The sequence below is a fragment of the Aethina tumida genome, chromosome 3 (assembly GCF_024364675.1).
Source record: "Aethina tumida isolate Nest 87 chromosome 3, icAetTumi1.1, whole genome shotgun sequence".
Lineage (NCBI taxonomy): Eukaryota > Metazoa > Arthropoda > Insecta > Coleoptera > Nitidulidae > Aethina > Aethina tumida.
This window is the reverse complement of record NC_065437.1, coordinates 11,535,226-11,553,749: the sequence shown is the minus strand read 5'-3', so window position 1 is coordinate 11,553,749 and position 18,524 is coordinate 11,535,226. Positions and strand designations below refer to the sequence as shown.

The 18,524-nt window shown below is 36.6% G+C and overlaps 2 protein-coding genes across 10 annotated transcripts in view; both read left to right on the top strand.

The window, feature by feature from the left end:
• LOC109601646 (liprin-alpha-1) overlaps positions 1-18,346 on the top strand; it is a 168,263-nt gene extending 149,917 nt beyond the window's left edge. For 2 of the 9 annotated variants that reach the window (XM_049964328.1, XM_049964321.1), the window contains exons 3-19: positions 6,891-7,055; positions 7,110-7,298; positions 7,916-8,014; positions 8,478-8,765; positions 8,824-8,961; positions 10,534-10,905; positions 10,960-11,187; positions 11,250-11,591; positions 12,524-12,613; positions 13,089-13,243; positions 13,934-14,159; positions 14,217-14,365; positions 15,107-15,283; positions 15,338-15,634; positions 15,693-15,849; positions 15,907-16,023; positions 16,091-18,346. In XM_049964328.1, the coding sequence (XP_049820285.1) occupies positions 6,945-7,055; positions 7,110-7,298; positions 7,916-8,014; positions 8,478-8,765; positions 8,824-8,961; positions 10,534-10,905; positions 10,960-11,187; positions 11,250-11,591; positions 12,524-12,613; positions 13,089-13,243; positions 13,934-14,159; positions 14,217-14,365; positions 15,107-15,283; positions 15,338-15,634; positions 15,693-15,849; positions 15,907-16,023; positions 16,091-16,171 (3,216 nt within the window). In that variant the 5' untranslated portion in view covers positions 6,891-6,944 and the 3' untranslated portion in view covers positions 16,172-18,346. The remainder of the gene's footprint in view (positions 1-6,890; positions 7,056-7,109; positions 7,299-7,915; positions 8,015-8,477; positions 8,766-8,823; positions 8,962-10,533; positions 10,906-10,959; positions 11,188-11,249; positions 11,592-12,523; positions 12,614-13,088; positions 13,244-13,933; positions 14,160-14,216; positions 14,366-15,106; positions 15,284-15,337; positions 15,635-15,692; positions 15,850-15,906; positions 16,024-16,090) is intronic. The other 7 variants (XM_049964322.1, XM_049964324.1, XM_049964323.1 and 4 more) reach the window with 7 other exon arrangements.
• LOC109600372 (RNA polymerase-associated protein CTR9 homolog) overlaps positions 1-18,524 on the top strand; it is a 357,258-nt gene that overhangs the window by 17,455 nt on the left and 321,279 nt on the right. The gene's annotated exons all lie outside the window — the stretch shown is intronic.

Sequence of the window (18,524 nt, the reverse complement as noted above, 5' to 3'; positions counted from 1 at the left end):
TTGTATTATTTAGTTTGACAAGTGATTAAAATCACACATTGTTGAAATTGAATAAAACGGTTGGACCACTTAACTTGACCATTCAATGAATGGTTTAAAATTTCAGTATAAAATGTCATCGAATTAAAATAAATTAAAAACTGCGGTCGAAATTTGAGAAATTGAAAAAAAAAGCATGAATTTCATCAATTTATGGATGTGGTTAATCACATCAAATTCATAGAGAATATATAGTAGTTAATATAGTTTTATTTTTAAATATAGTTTCAAAGCTCAAAGAAAGTTTTTCATATGTGGTTAAAATCACACATTGTTGAATTTATATTAAAAGGTTCTACCACTTGATCATTAATCACTGAATGATTTAAAGTCATCGAGTAAATGAATTAAGAACTGAAGTTTTACCAGGACTGAGTAATTACATAAACCTTGATATTTCGTTAATTTGTAGTCATTAAAAATGCTCTAAAACACAACTTCATCCACCATAGCACATAGTTAATTCCAAAATTGAAATGCAATTTAAAAAACCTTTAAAAAATTAGCTCCGATTTACAAATTAGTTTCGACTGCAGCAAAAATCTCACGTAGTTAGATACGTAGCGCACCGATTAAACTCGTGCGCCAAATTAGAGCGTGTCCCATCAGAATCCGGGGGGTGATTTTCTCGTCGTCGCGGTTGCAGGTCGTTTCGTCGCACGACGCCCCCTTTCCGTCCTCGACTAATTCGCGTCGTCTACATACAAATGCACCGGGTCCAACGTTAATTATACGGACGGGCGGGGCGGAATGCACGCCGCCAACATATTTCGGTAATTTGTCCGGCGGACGCCGCCCGAATACCGAATCAAACCTGTATCACGGGTAACGAAGTCCTTGCCGGATTGAACGGCGGGCAAAAAATGTTTTATAATGATTTTATTCGGCGTGCACATTTAATGGGGATTTAATTAATTTAATGAATGATCTGAAATAACAATTAATGCGATTTCGAAACTCGTTTTTCCATTATGAAGGTTTTCACTACGGTACATTAAAGAAAATGATTAATTAACGACGAACAATGGCCAGTTCTAACTTGTACAGAAGTAACAGAATTCATAGTTTAGCATTTCAATGGAAACTTAATGAAATACAGTAATCTGGAAATAAATAAGTTGCAGTATTTTCTCAAATAATAAATCTTATTTTCTTTGATTTGTCGAAGTTACTTCCCTTTTCTCCATTAACGTTTAAATACCTTTTCCCACGTAAATTATTCGTATTGTATTATATTCTGCGTCACTTAAATCAGACCAGAAATAACAATTTCGCAATGGAAAGACCAGATAAAGTGTAAAGATGTGGAATACTTGAGCACAAGATTATCTGTAAAACATTTACGATCTGCAGCCTCTTAAATATTCAAAAAAGGGAAGGAAAAGTAAGCTTTCGCGGCAGATGACAGGGTGAATAAAGATGCAGCCTCGATCCCTGTAAATTGGACGAGACAACCGATTTTAAATCGTTTCATGGGTATTTATTCGAAATGTCGCTCGACGCCTTTACTTATTTAGCATTTCAAGTGCATATTAATTGGTAGTATTTATAGATTGCTGCGACCTGATGCTAGTTGAGTTTATTTAAGTTAATTTATAAAGTTAGTTGGCAGGACAAACATAATATTTCTTTTACATAACTAAATGACACTTGTAGAAAGTTGATTTGAGTCAGATTCAGATTTGAGTAATATTTTTCAACTATAAATAATTTTAATAGTTGATGAATACTGAAATAGACATATATTTAAATTTATTGCATAATTCTATGTTTCTTTCATTTGAACTGTTTGAAGATCTTCAAATTGAACTTTTACGTTTTATTTTAGTAGGATCTTCTTCATAGAAGAAAGCAGCAATTAATCTGCCATAATTTACTCGTCCTTGAAGCTTTGATGTCTTCTTTCTTTCACTTTGTTCTTCTCTGTGACTACCTAGATTTTTTGAGAGAAAACCAAATGACTGAAACTTAATCTTCTTGTTTGAACATGGAAAAGTAAATTGAATATTTTAGTCTGAATTTGCCTACAAGAAATCTTACTTACTTTTAAAACACTTTACAAGAGCGTCTTCAAAAGAGCAAAAGACATGTTTGTATTTTTTTCCACTGGGGAATGTTTCTAATTTTTTTACATGTAAATTGGTGAAAAAGCAAGAGATATTAGAAATATTTTTCATGCCAAAATTAGAAGCTGAAATATTCCGGATATTTAGCAACCTGAATATAATTTTTATTGGCATTATTCGATAATTAAAGCAACGTTTTAAAAAATTTAACCTGTTCGAACCGATTAACTCGACGTTGTTTTCAATTATTCATGTAAATCACCGATAAAAACAAATCCCAACACAATAAAACCACTGCAATCCGACCCGACAATGGTCGTCGAATTACTCCATACATTTATGTATGTTGTGACTCAAAAAACTTTTACGTATTTGCATTTCAATTTGCACGCTCCCACGTTTTTCCTTCGCCAACGCAATCTGTTTTGAGTTTTCATCTCCGCATCTGTAAAGAGCTTACGTACGGAAAAGTTAAATGGACAAAAAAAACTGTCACGGCACATTAACAAGCTCTCGGACCGGGATTTAGTCCGAAACCTGACGTGAGCCGATGCATACGTAAATGAAAAAAACGTGCCCGGGCTAATTTCCAATGCGACCAGCCTTAATTTGTAACGCGTACCTGCATGTTTTTTCGTGGATACAGTCCCTTTGATATAAATTTTCGTCGTACCAATTAGTCGGTCACCGTCCGCCGAGAGTTCAAATTAGAACTTAATGTTGTGTTGGGAGTTTTGTAGTTGGACTCGTGCATTTTATTTATGTCCGGTGCAGAATGCTGGCTGGATTAATTGAAAATAACTGTAAGATTAACTAATTAGTTTTATTTGTGAACTGCTGGAACTGCAAATAAATAAGTTTTTTTGTTTTTTTTTTTTAACTGGAACTGTAACAAGAAAACACGATTAATTTTATTGATTGTTTAATGTTGCTTTGTCATTGGCAGCTTCCTTCAACTTCAACACAGCTTCCAAGAAATTCGAATGGAATGCGGAATCTTGGAAGAAACTTTCGGTTTTTTTGTTCAATTCGATCAGGTCCTCCACCTCGTCTTTTCCCATTTCCTTCCTCTCTGCAGTCGTGCCGGTTCCAACACCAAGTGGTTCCGAAGAAATCAAATTAATTGGTTCAAGATCTTTCTTGACGTTGTGTATTAATATGCCCAGTTCACGGGACAAGAGGTGTAACATACCGTGTGTGGAAGGATCCATTGGGTTCTGGACTTCGTCTTCCTTCAACTGCTCCAGCAACTTCTGCAATTGGATATAATTATCTTTGAACATATTGATTTGTAGGTTTTGACAGCGAAACTTTTTTAAATGTTTTCCCATAGACATATAATCTGGGGACATCATTATGTTCAATCGAAATTCATTTTTAACAATAAATAATCAAATTTGATGCAATTTTTTGTTCCTATCATAAAATATTTATTTTTATCGTGACTGCTACAACTTGAAATGTTGAATTAATCATCCATTAAACTTATTTAATCTGGGATTTTAATTTTTAATTGATGTTCCTAAAATAGTGAAAAATTATATCGACTTTGAAAATTCTTCAACAGTAACTTCTTCCAATCAAAGCGAACTAAATTCCATCAGATGAGTTATTCAATGATCTATTTAACTATAAAGTGAGGTCGTAAAAAGTCACTCCTAATAATCCTTGATCCAGATATCGACAACGACTAAAAACTAATTATAAAGTTGCCAATCCAACTAAATTTGGTCATAAGTTGTCATTGCTATATTGCCCAGTACTATGTGGGCTATATCAAATATTTTTTAATAAAAAGGATACATTTGAAATGTATTTGTATTCTGATTTTATTGCTATGTAGCTAGCTGAAATTTGATGAATAGTTACAGAGTTATGAGCAATTAATTTAATATGTGCAATAAACTTTATAAAAATATATTCAGAATTTTATTTCTATACATTCATTCCTTCAACAGAAGAGTAACAGAATAAAAAATAAAAATTTTATGGTAGGAAGAATAAAATACTATTTTCTTAAAGCAATTAGAATATTACCTCCAATTTGAACTTTCGTGGGTAGTAAGTTATTTAGTTTTTTTCCAATCAAAACGAATTGAGTACCACTAGACGAGTAATTCAATTATCTTTCTAACTACAGAGATCCTAAAAAGTTCTTCTCCCTGATAACTTTTAAATGGAGCAAGATATCGACCTCGAATAAACTGTTTAATATGTTGTCTGTTGATTAAATGATAAATGATGATTAAATGATAAACTGATGAATAAATATAGAGTTGTGAGCAATTCATTTAATATGTGAGATAAACTTTCAAAAAATACTATTCAGAATTTTATTTCTATATATTCAACTCCTTCAAAAATAGTTATCACAGACTAAGGGAATAAAAAATAAAAATTTTATGATAGGAAGAATAAAACCTATTTCCTTAAAGCAAGTAAAAAAATACCTCCAATTTGAACTCGTGGGCAGTAAGGTAATTAATTTTTTTTCAATCAAAACGAATTGTGTACCTCTAGACGAGTAATTCAATTATCTTTCTAACTACAGAGATCCTAAAAAGTTCTTTTCCCTGATAACTTTTGAACGGAGCAAGATATCGATATTTGAGGTAAATATAAAAAAACTATTTAGTGCTTTATTGCCAAAAATATAGAAGAACAGCAACAGAAAACAGTTTGAGTCTTGTGATATCTCATCTGAAAGATATTTTTAACCTCTGTCAATATCATTTTCTGTCTAAAAACTGATTAATAGATATATAGTTGTGAGCAATTCATTTAATATGTGAGATAAACTTTCAAAAAATACTATTCAGTGTTTTATTAATATAAAATCCAATATTTTTTCAAAAAATAGATTTTACATATCAACAGTGTTGTGATAGAAAGAAAAAAATAGAAAATTGCATCCAATTTGTACTTTCTTCAACAGTAACTAAATTTTCTTCCATTCAAAAAATTTAATTAATATGTGAGATGAATAACTATTCACTGTTTTGTTACTGAAAATATTGAAGAACAGCAGTGGAAAACAATTTGAGTCTTGTGATATCTTGTCTGATATCGTCGGGATAAAAATAAAAATGTTGTGATAGGAAGAAAAAATAGAAAATTGCATCCAATTTGTACTTTCTTCAACAGTAACAAAATTTTCTTCCATTCAAAAAATTTAATTAATGTGTGAGATAAACAAAAAAACTATTCACCGTTTACTGAAAATATTGAAGAACAGCAATAGAAAACTGTTGAGCATCTCGTTTACTTTTGAATAGTTGGTTATACTTGTAATAGTTATCACAAAAGAGGGATTCTTTTACTATTTCAGTATATATTAGAACTCATCTAGAAGAGACTTCTTCATTTGGAAATATTTTGAGTAAAATAAAAATATATGAAAAATTCAAGTATCTAGGTAGAATAATTTTCCATATTTTTTCTGTAAAATAATGCAATTATTTCATCTTAACAGAAAAACGTTTCATTTAATTTCTGTTATTTTTTGATGGATAAATTGGTCGTAATAATACGTTATTTTAACCGCATATGGAAATCATATAAAAATACTGCTTCACTTATGCACTTTCCTCATGCATATGCATGTGGAAAGTCCGCATTAACAATAAGTTTCCTCGAACAAACGTGGGACGGAACTGTTTGACACATAAATAATACCGTACGGACATTTGAGTCTTGTTCCGAAGTGCACGGTCCTCATAAATTGATTTGCGGCCTGCCTGCGGGTGGCCAGATCCACATCCAAATTTCAAAGTCCCGGTATTTTATGCCTAAAAGTTAAATTAAACGGCGCCGAAATGCTGGAACGTTGCCCGTTTTAATTCATAACATCCCCGCTGTATTGTGGTCGGACTTTATCATTGCCGGTTCCTGCGGGGATGGGACGGTGTGCCCGGTGTCGAAAACGTCAACAGTACAGCCTCCCAGGACAACTTTAATAAAAATTTTCTTGGCTTTGGTTATTTTGTGGAATGTATTTTAATTGAGAAAAGGGTGGGTAAAATAAATTTCCAACAGTTTAGGGAACAATGGGGGTGTTTAATAAAGAAAATCAATCATACGACGCGTATTAAAATATATATTAGGCCGAAACATCGTGGCACTCTACGTGTGACGGGAAGGTGTGCGATAACCTGGCACATTAATCAAGTTTGTGTCGGTTTAAGTCTGACCCCCGTCGGTCGGCCCCCCCTTGTGCGCATACGAGCCCGCTCATCGGCGCTTACGATATTAATTTGCCGCTCGGCGTGGCTTGGCTGCGATGATACGGGGCTAATCATGCGGCCACCGCGAAAGCCGATCTCGCGACATGGCCGCACGTCGATCCCTTAATGCCACGGTACACCGTGCACAAACATGCATGCCGGTATCAACAGTTCGTGCACGTAATTCCCTGGCCGGCTTCAACAAGCTATACAATGTCATTGTAGAAACGGTTTGCAATCGTAGTTTGAAAACTTATTCCAGTGCATACCGTCTTCCTAAGTTAAGTCTTAGATACCTGTCAGTGGGTTGATAATCCCCCCAATTCTCCAATACCCGGAAGGGATTATTGCTTACTAAAGGGAAAATTAACGAGGGTGTAACTGAACAAAGACCCGGCGAATGATTTCAATTTTCCGGTACTTTGATGTTTTTCACACTAAGCTGAGGCATCTGAGGAACGGTCCGAAAATTACTTTTAACCGATGCGCATAGTTTAAGCAAACAACTCAAGCGTTTATTGTTTTATGAATTCCTAAACTAAACTTTGGCTTCTCTTTCCAGTTATTATTAGAACATTTGGAATGTTTGGTGTCGCGACACGAGCGGTCCTTGAGGATGACCGTGGTAAAGAGGCAGGCGGCCGCTCAATCGGGCGTTTCCAGCGAAGTCGAAGTGCTCAAAGCTCTCAAGAGTTTATTCGAACATCACAAAGCCTTAGACGAAAAGGTAACATACTTGGTCATTTAAAGGACATTTTTTATTAATAAACGTCTATTTTAGGTTCGAGAGAGACTGAGAGTAGCGTTAGAGGGAAACTCCAAGTTAGAAGAGGAACTAGCTGCAACCAAAGAAGAACTGCAACAATACAAACAAGGACTTATACCAACCAATGTACCTGCTGTCGAAGACAAGCCCAAAGAAAACGGACAAGTTGAAATAGGGGACCAAATAATAAATGTTAACAATAAGGTGAGCTTGTCATATTTTACTTCGTTACCTTCATCGGCATGTCATACTCTCAGAATTAATTATTTACGTGGAGCTTTCATTCTATCGCTTACCGTACATTTATTCAATATGTATCGTCAATGTGTTTTCTGAACTTGTGAACAAATCACTCGATTATCACAACTTTTTTATGTGATTTGAGTGATTTTTCAATCATACTTTATACTCGGGCTGTATTCTGTAATTTTTGTATTTTCAATGTTTGTATTTTGGCCTTTTCATTGAGCTTCTTTCATGCTTTACAGTAATATTATTTGGGCATTTTAATTATTATACTACAAGAAAAACAATACAAAATTATTATACACTTCTAAAACATTGTACCAAGTTATCAGACATTTTATATTACAAAACTGGCACAGTTCACGTACTGTATAACACATCAATTTACAACATTTATATACCTCCTCCTGAGTCAACATATACTATGCATGTGTACCAATATTATTTCTACTTATCCGACTCAACCAAAGAGAAACAAAACGCGAACTCAATAACCTCAGAATTGTTTCTTAGCGGTTCAGTGCAGATACTGAATGTTGTTGTGACGTGATTGCATGTTGTTGTTGCGAACGCAGGCTGCGCAGAAGCCCAGACTCACCAATGGGGGCGTCGAGGCGACAGACACAGACAGCGCCGCCCGAATTGCCGACCTACAAACGGCGCTCGAACAGCAGGTGAGTTACCCACCTCCAATTCAGTGTTTATTATTATTTTTTTTCTCTCTACGCATCTCTCTGCGTACATCTTTTTAGGCCTGTAGATGTAGACTTGGCGGTAGGGATTTAGCACAAATAAATGCAAAGCAAAATGTTTGAGGGGATTTGTTTTAATATGTTTTTTCTGTTCTCAGATATCAGTTTTCAATGCTGATTCAATGAGTCAAATATCGTAGTCATATTGTTATGGGAATGTTATAAAATGGTTGTTAATAAAATCGTCTCAGATAATATAGGTAATCAAAAAAGTTCAAGCACATTAATAATCAAAAACATATTAATGATCAACTACTAATTATAACATCAATGTTTTTAATTTCCCACATTAAGAAAACAAAAGTTTTACACGTAACAAATAATTTTGCCTTGCTACAATCGGCAACAATCTAACCTGGTAACGTTCACACTTTAATTTGTTTAGACTGGCGAGATTAACACGTGGCAGCGGCGCGTCGTGGAGATGCAGAACCGCGTCGGTGAGCTGGAGGAGAACTTGGCCAAGGCCCAGAAAGAGCTGCTCAAATCGCAGGATGCCAACTCGAAGCTGCAGCGCGACCTTCGGGAGAACGTGGCCCAGAAGGAGGACCAGGAGGAACGTATAGCGACTCTGGAGAAGCGGTATTTGAACGCGCAGCGCGAGTCCACGTCGCTGCACGACCTCAACGAGAAACTCGAACAGGAACTGCAGCACAAGGAGGCTCAGATCAAGGTGAGTTTGTCCCACTAACCTGTATTATGAATTTGACGATTGTTTTGTGGCGTTTCAGTTGCACGAAGAGAAGATTGCCGCCATTCAAGAGAAACTTGAACTGGCCGAGCAGAAACTTGCACAGTATTCAAAGTTACCGGAAATCGAGGAACAACTGAAGCAGCGCATGGAGGCGCTGAATCAGGTGAGACCCCAGGTACGAGGCTCTCAGCTCACTTATCACTCGATGTTTTACTTACCTTACTTACCCGCAGTTCTCTTACTGTTAGCGTTCTTGCTCGTTGTGTTATTTATTATGGGCACAGACACTCTTTACCCATTTTGTCTTTCCAATTGTTGTCCCTGTTCAACACCAAATCTGTCAGCTGTTCTCTCACGGGATAGGTGTAATGTAACTGGATTAACCAACTCATTCATTGCTTAATTGGTGAAAGATTATTTTCGTTGCTTTGTTACATACAAGTTCATTTCGTCTCGAGTATCATGTAAAATAACAATAAACATGGTGTTTTTATTAGATTATTTGAGGTGAAACGTATCTCTTGAAAGTAGTGCAATGTTTGAGGATAAAATGAGAAAACATCAAATGTCTATCAAATGTCTAGCATCCGTTCTGTACACCTCAAGTGTTTGTTAATCTAATAGATATAACTTAAAGTAAACTTTTCTCTGTAACTGAACCCATCCATAATTTAATTTCAATCCAATTTGAAGCTTTTACATATAGATTAAGTTTCTTTTAGTAATGTGTAAAGTAATAAATTTTATTTTAATTACTTGCCACTTTGTAGTGTTTTACAATTACATAATACCTTTCCCGTTATTAATGCGATATTTCCGTGATAATGAAGCTTTAGATGTAATAGATGAGACTAGAAATAGATGAACAAGTGAGCCTTGAGCTAACCAAAATGAAAATAAATTTGATTAATAAGAAACATTTTTGGACCAATATTTATTATGGTTTTAAGGCACTTGATTATAAATTTATTGCATGATTAATGTTTATATCGTCCATTCACTACAAAAAGATACTATTGCATATTGATTTATTTGGTTATACATACTACTTTGAAGTTTTTGTAGTGATATGGTCGATATTGTATGATAGAATATAAGATTTCTTGGATGGGAATATGCTGAAACTAGACGTATGAGCTGCTATGACTAGCATAATCCTTAGATGTATTAAAAAATCCCCATAGTTAGAAATATTATTAGAGCAAATATTTTAAATGTTCAGCATTATCTCATATTCTCATTATATGTAGGCAAAAGAAATCCAACAAGTTTAAAAATTAAATAATACAATACTAAATTTTAATTATTATTTTTTGGTATAAAAAAAACTTTTGTCCTTCGTCTTTTAGTCCCGGTTAAGGATTACTTATCCAGTAATAATGTTGGAAGTCAAACAAGAGACACCTCAAAATTGGACGATTCTTCTGCCACATTCCATTTATACTTTTATTGACACTATTCCAATATTTTGCACCTTTTTAAACAAAAAATAATATTATTTAATTGAATTAAACAGACAAAAGAGTTTATATAATGACCTGCCAGACATGTATTTGAGTACGTTAGCGAGATTATTTAATTTGGCACGATATATTTAGAATGTTTAAAATTTACATGAAAGTCTATAATTATCTTAAACAAATCTAATAAAACCGCACACTTCCATAACGTCCATAACATAAAATCATCGTGCAAACGTGCCTAAATCGGTGATTCACGTTCCGCCACTCGGCCGCTCATTTTTCAGGCGCAAGAACGTCACGGCTCCGCCGAAGACCGTATCCAGCGGCTGGAGGCGAACCTCGACGAAAAGAATGCCGAACTGGTCCGGCTGAATCAGCGTCTCAAGATGAACGAGGACCACAACTCACGGCTGTCGGCCACCGTCGACAAGCTGCTGTCGGAGTCCAACGATAGGCTGCAGGATCACCTCAAAGAGAGGATGCACGCGTTGCAAGAGAAGAACAACCTCACGCAGGAGCTGGACAAGACACGGAAGCTCATGGAGGACTTGGAATGTCAGAAGGGTGACATCATGAAGGAACTGGCCAAGTCCCGGCTGGAGATCGACAACGTTAAGAGGCAGATGCTACAGCAGGAGATCGCCTACAATATTCAGGTGTGTTGTTTTGAGTTTTAAAGTGACGGTTGTTTTAATTAAATTTTAATGTAGCAAACGGATGCCCTCACGAGGTCATTGTCACCCAACGGAGTAGACCCCAACGGCTTTTCACGTAGCGCTAGTCATTCGAGTTTCGACACACACTCGCTGCCCCGTAGACAGAACAAGAGTCGAACACCCATCGATGAGGAGCCGAAAATGCCGTTCCCCTCTCGATCGATGGCCGAACACGAGTGGGAGAAACTGCAACAAGCCCACGTCTTAGCCAACGTACAACAAGTGAGACCAGTCCTGCAACAAGAAATAATAAAATAACCTGTATGAACTTGTTGGACTTTCAGGCGTTTGACGTGTCCAGCGATGCGGAGGGCGACGACAACGACAGCATCTTCAGCACGGCCGACATGCTGTCGCCGTCGGGCCACACCGACGCCCAAACCTTGGCCATGATGCTTCAGGATCAGTTGGACGCCATCAACAACGAGATCCGTCTGATCCAGGAGGAGAAGCAGAACACGGAGGCGCGGGCCGAGGAGCTGGAATCCCGCGTTGGCAGCATGGAACACATGAATCTGCTGGCGCGTGGTCGCAGTCTCGAACGACAAAGTCCACCTGTAAGCGGTAGATCGACGCCTAAGTCGCACCACTCGCCGCAAAGGGACTATTTGCATAAGTATCACACGGTGAGCTGGGTCCACTCCTTTCTTCTGTCCATTCGACAGTTTTTTTTGAAGTCTTGTATATTTACCACTATTTTTTTTTCACCAACTCTGTAAATGCTTCTTTTACTAGGTAATGGGTCCATGCCATGTTCTTTCTCAATTTATCCATATTCCAGGTCTTACATTAAATTAAGTCATACATAACTTAAATCTTTAGTTTATTTTGATACTATAACATTTTATTTTCTTCTAATTATGAGTACTTCACTAATTATTCTTTTATGGACCCATCACCAGCTTTTTTATTTTTATTACAAGAATTCACCACGGTGGATTTTTCCTATCTATCTACCCAGTTTCTACCGATATATTGAAAGAAATATTAAATAAAAGAGTAAACAGTATTCAAAATAGATTCTTATGCTTATAATTTCCCAGGAAACAATAACTTAGCAACTAGAATAGCAAATAGAACTAACAAATTGTCTGATAACTTAGCTGAAATGGGTCATATGGTGTGCTTTTAGTGTTTTCTGTTAACTTGTCCTTGACCAGACTAAACATTAAATAAGAAAGACAACAATTATTAATTGTTCAACTGTAGAGTTTAATTTTTAGCCTGGTATTTTAACATGTGATAGTGATGGTGGTGAATTCTTCAAGTTGTTGGATGGCATGCATTCATTTCCGACATCAATCGCACAATTTCATTTCCTTCAGTCGTTATAAAGCCAACACAATGGTGACGCTACAACAGACGCGCACAGATCATCATTTGACTGGACGAATCTCAATCGGAAGCCTTCGAAGTCCAATGTTAATTAATAAAAATCACAAGGAATTATTGGGTGTGGCTTCGAATGTAACCCTTGATTTTTCTGTTCCGGTGAAAGTGTGCGTCAAGTGCGCGCGTTGTTAACTTGAGGTTGGTTTGTGAACCTGTAATGTTATAGGCACCAGCATCAATGTCTCCGGCGCATTTGCAACAATATCATTCCACACTGAGTCCCGGCACGTTATCAGAATCATTGCCGTCTAGTCAGGTTTGTTATGAACATGTCCTGTCCTCCTTCGTAATTCGGTTTAACTTAAACATGAGAGCGTTTGGCAGCACTGCCAGAAGTCTGATCTTGCTGCTTTGAACTTTCAACTTAGTGCTATCACAGGAACCGTCACCCATTTGTCAACATTTATTAATTAACTTGTTTACGATAAATTTAGTATATAGAGACCACATAATGAAAGATTATTTTATTACAAGTAAATATGTATAAGTACCGTAGATTTAACAAGGGCAATGGGTGACGGTGCTCCACCAGTGACCAGAACCGATCACGTCGGGGGGTGTTGACCAAATCGAAGGAGTATTTTGTCGGCTTTAACAAATACATCACACGCACATTTATCTCTATTCACTAGCTGCATGCCTGTGTGTCTGATAATTACATGTAACTTTCATCGACAAATAAGCGGCCGACTTCTCTAATATGTTCCTTTTTTTCTCGTGCGTCGGTTCAGCTGCAGTTGGCACCGCTTTCATCCGAGATGTCCAGGGAGGACATGCATATGGGAGACAGCAGCAGTGGCGGTGGCGCCTCTCCTCTGACGGCGAGGTCCATGCGACTTGAGAGGGTGGCACAAGCACTAGCTCATAGCCAAGAAGAACTCAGAAGGTATGTAAAAAGTATTGAGTACACTCGTTGGTGATGATACTGAGTGTACAATTTACAAAATAATATACTAAAATGTCTTCATTATACTAATATGTCAAATTCTTCTGCCATGCTATCAAAAGGAGGACAGGTGCAAGTGGCTTACCACCTGGAGTGGCATACAGGTTATTACTGTTGTTATTGTTGAATTGCACCTAAACTCCAAACATTTTGCACACATTGAAAAACTTTGTATATACCTACAAGGAAACATTTCATTCAATAAGTGTTAATATTGGAGTATTTTTTCTATTGTAAATATATTTTTCATAGTTTTCTTAAACATACTCAAAATTTCAGAAATACGTAATTATGTTTTATTTATTATTAATTCGAGTAACATCTGAAATTTTGATGTTTATAAGGTTTGAATAGCTAGTTAATGCTTTCAGTCAGTTAGTAGCTTTTTTTAATCATTTTATTTCGAAGGTAACTATCATTCATCATTTTTATAAATATTAATTACATAGTCAAATATCACGTATGTACAAAGTACCATGAGTCTTTTAAAATTTTTGTGCATGGTAGTTTTGTGTCCCCACCATTCTTTAGTTCCCTACACATGTCAAATAACAAAAAGTATTCCCCATCCTTCCGAGTATTCCCCCGCACTGGGACATTTAGAGATAGAGCTTAGACAGTAGAGTGTAGTGTGTTTAGGCACGGACAGACACACACACCTCCATCACCATTGTCTTCTCGTCACAGCAGCCAGGAGAGCCTGCACAAGAACAGTCTGGGTGGCGGTCTTGGCGGTGTCGGAACGCCGGGTCGTGACGGCAGCATGGTAGGCGTGTCCCGGGATATGTCGTCCGCTGCGCAGAAAAAGAAGGGCATCAAGTCATCTTTGGGACGATTCTTTAGCAAAAAGGAAAAGGTATGGCTGGCAACTCACTGATAATTCATCAGTGTTTTATTTGATTGACTATTTTAGGTGAAAGGAAAAGAAATGGGTGGTACCGAAAGCAGCTTAACTCTTAGCCAAAGCAGTATTGGTATGGCTGATGGAGATATCAGCGATACAATGAGCATTTCGAGCAAAATGGGCCAGAAGGGCGACTTCGATCGCAGACAAAAGAAGAAGTGGGTCTTTGTATACTATTATTTTACTTCTTTTAATATAATTGCTTTAGCTGACTCATTACACATTATCAGTAGTGTGTAGCTATTGGTAATTGGTGAGTTGGCTGAACTACGTTGTTTGGAAATATTACTATTAACCTTAATCTAACATTTAATATTAAATTCAAACAACTTTAGTTATTGATATGAACATATTTTACAACAATTTAAAATGCTTACAATAATGCAATAAACTAACTGTTGACAGCTTTACACGTTTTTTGATAAATAAGGATAAGTACGTAATTGTTTAATAAAAAAATCACTTTTTTACCGACAAGGTCACAGATTAGTTATACATGCACCAAGCCTTAAATCACGCTTTCTCACGAAGTTGGTGGCGCATCTATGTCGACTTGTATAACATTTTTTACATCTTTAATGTAATCTGTGGCCTAGTGTTTTAGAAATAAACTTACGAATCATAATTGTACGGAATAGTTATTAATATAAAATTGAGGAATTTTCGTAATTTTATTTCGTATTAAATTTTTTACACATACTTGCACTAAGCTATGTCTGTCACAATAATAAGCTGTATATGTGGGGCTTTACTAACCAATATCGAAAGCAACATCACCTCAAAACGACTCTATTATAAAAAAATGGAATTATATTTGGAAGCATTTTAAAATGAAAACAAAAATTTACCAGAGGTGCGTGATGTTGACTAACTAAACTTAAATTGTTGTCCTGTAAAAGGGAGCGTGATTACAGACACGAGTTGTTGGCTGAGGCGATGAAAGCAGGAACTCCATTCGCTCTATGGAATGGACCAACGATAGTGGCGTGGCTCGAACTGTGGGTTGGAATGCCGGCCTGGTACGTGGCAGCATGTCGGGCCAATGTCAAATCGGGTGCCATCATGAGCGCATTAAGGTTTGCCCATATCTGACGTACTGTAATTTTATTATTAATTTTGTTTTTAAACAGCGATACTGAAATTCAACGAGAGATCGGTATCAGCAACCCGCTGCATCGGCTAAAACTAAGGCTGGCCATTCAGGAGATGGTGTCACTGACATCGCCTTCGGCGCCGAAGACCTCACGCACAACTTTGGCCTTCGGCGACATGAATCACGAATGGATCGGCAACAGCTGGTTACCAGCCCTTGGTCTGCCCCAATATCGCACCACGTTCATGGAGTGCCTGGTAGACGCCCGTATGCTTGACCATCTCACCAAAAAGGACCTTCGAGGGCAGCTCAAGATGGTTGACAGCTTTCATAGGTATTTGCCAGTAAGGTTGAGGCGTGTTTCAGTAAAATATACTTTTATTTGTTTATAGAACTAGTCTTCAGTATGGCATATCATGTTTAAAAAGGTTAAATTACGATAGACATCTTTTAGAGGAGAGAAGGAAAAACTGTGAAAACTCCATTTCGGACCTTCTAGTGTGGAGTAACGAACGACTAATAAGATGGGTAGCTACAATAGGATTAAAGGTTGAACAATCTAACCCGAATATTTATTGATTGTTAATGTATTTGTTGTAATTTCAGGAATATTGTAATAATTTATTAGAATCAGGTATACATGGTGCTTTAATTGCGTTGGATGAGAATTTCGATGCGAACAACATGGCTCTAGCGCTGCAAATTCCAACACAAAATACTCAAGTACGTAAAATTTATTTGCACCATTCTTGTAGGACATGAACAATTTGTAATGTGGTAATTCTTTAAGGCGAGGCAGACCCTAGACGCGGAATTCAACGGACTGCTGCGTATCGCGACTGATCGTCGACCCGAGGACATACGATCCTGATACGAGGCGACGACCGATGTCAAGTAGACGACACGACTACGCAACACTCACTAACCATGTAGTGTTCGACTGCGGCCAAGGCGCACCAATGCAACCAACGCCTCCGGAATCCCCGATTGTAGACCCCATCAATGAGTATGTGCCCCCTTGAACAGTCCACTTCGCCCCGCCAACCAGTCGGCCCTTTTTCATGAAGTCGCGTACGCCGCAGTCCCTCAGGATCCCCCGCACATGCGCGCCGTATATGCCGGTTTTGCGATCGTTTCTGGGGTGTTGGACGGGTTGGAGGCGGATATAATTGTGCGTTGGTATTGGTCGTTTTGTTGTTAAACATTCGTGTATAGGAATTTACTCGTTTTAATGTTTAATTTTCTTTCACACAGATTGTTAACTATTATTGTCACTAGTCATACATAATAAATGTAGTGTTGGAAAGTTTAAGTTATGCTGAAAGACAAAATTAAATAAAGTATTTTTAATATATAAATAACAAAGTTAATACCCAAAATAACTTGTTGTCCAAATTAAAAAAAAAATGTCAGTTGTTTCATCATATTTACGATGAAATGGTGATGAAACTTGGTAATCACCAAATAAGACAATATCAAAATCTAAGTACAAGCAAATACTAAAACAAAAAACATGATAATTTTATTATTATTTTTTAACAAGTAATACGATGTCACATAAATGACTACACTAAAGGTGAGTAATAATCTATTACTATTATTATTTGTCGATGTGGGTGGCCCTTTTTTATTTAGAGCAGAGTTGAAGTTAATTTAGTTGAATAAGTACATCACAGAATATACTTGAGAACTGCACAAATCTGCCTTCAACTCGAACAATTCGTTTCTCGAAGGCGGGCGCGACTGCGGGGAATCCTCGTTTGTACAAATCCGAGACACATGTGTATGATATGACATATGAGCTTTAATGAACTGAAAATAAGAAACAAAAACCAGAACCTGTACCGTAAATAACTTATAGTATTATTAATTGTACATTAAAATTGTTGTTTATCTGTTGGGTTACCAGCGAGTATATTGTTGAATGTGGCAGTTGGCGATGGTCAGTATTAATCGGGTAGTTTTCAGTCGATCCAATCAATTTACCATTTCAAAGATTTAGTGTAAAATGGTGAGCAATCGTTCGCCGGATAAACATTTCGATTTTGTAAAAATACATAAAACATCAGCTTTCAAATGAACAATTCGATTGGCTTGACGAGGAACTGTACGAAACCCACGCGTGCCTCACCCGGTGCTGTCAATCTGTTGAGCTTGTAGAACACTGTTTATTTGCCGATTTATCTAGTACAAAGTGCGGTCCTGATTGCAAAATGTTTAAGGGTTTTTTTATATTTGTGAAACCCCAATTGACTTAATTTAGAAAGCCCCAATATTAGCGGTGAGAATGAATGGATAAGAGATTTTAAGCTTTTTACTAAACAACACACTAATCTAATCTGATCTAACTAAAAATCCGTGATGTTGTACATAGTTTTTGTTACAAGATCAGACATAGATTTTAAAACCGTCATTCCATTTTGCATTAATCTGTACCAGTGATCATGTTCCCATCATATCCATTGAATATCATTTAAATAGATTGCAATCAGTGCCAAAAAATCCGGTGTCCAGTATCCCCTGTACAAGCTTCTGGATGTGGATGGATGATTTGTATCTGATTTGTACTCAGCTATTTCACATCTCGATTAGCGCCAACTCGGCGGACTCACCAAAGAACTTGGACCTGTAACGTGTCCAAACAATTGCGAATGAGATTTTTTTGGTGACTTCGTTCAGCTTGGATTAGCGTATCTCATTCAGAGTGACAGTTATTTCCGTTAATCTAATTCCACTAACTAACTACCTTACCGTATTATTATACCAATACAGTCATTAGTTGTAATATTCTGTATATATTATACAGATGATATATTTTCATGTTTTTTATTACTATTTAGTATGTTTTATACGATGTTTGTAATATATTTTTACTTGTTATTTATTTTTCATCCTAAATATACAATTGTGCTTATATTACCTGCTGTTATTAACTGACACGGAGTGTCGCTTGCAACGCTCCGGAAATGATTGTCATTATTCGTATTTGATCTAATGATAGTGTTAATTTATGTATATATTACATAAATACAAGGAAAAATCGAAATACTGTTATCCTTTTTACTACACATATAACCAACCACCCATACCTTATCCAGTTTGGTCAAGTTGAAATATGGATTGAGGACAGAAATATATAATATAGTATTTACAAATTGGTTTTAAAATATAATTGTCCATAAGGATGAACCGCAGATCAAAACAATTTCATGATTTCAATTAAA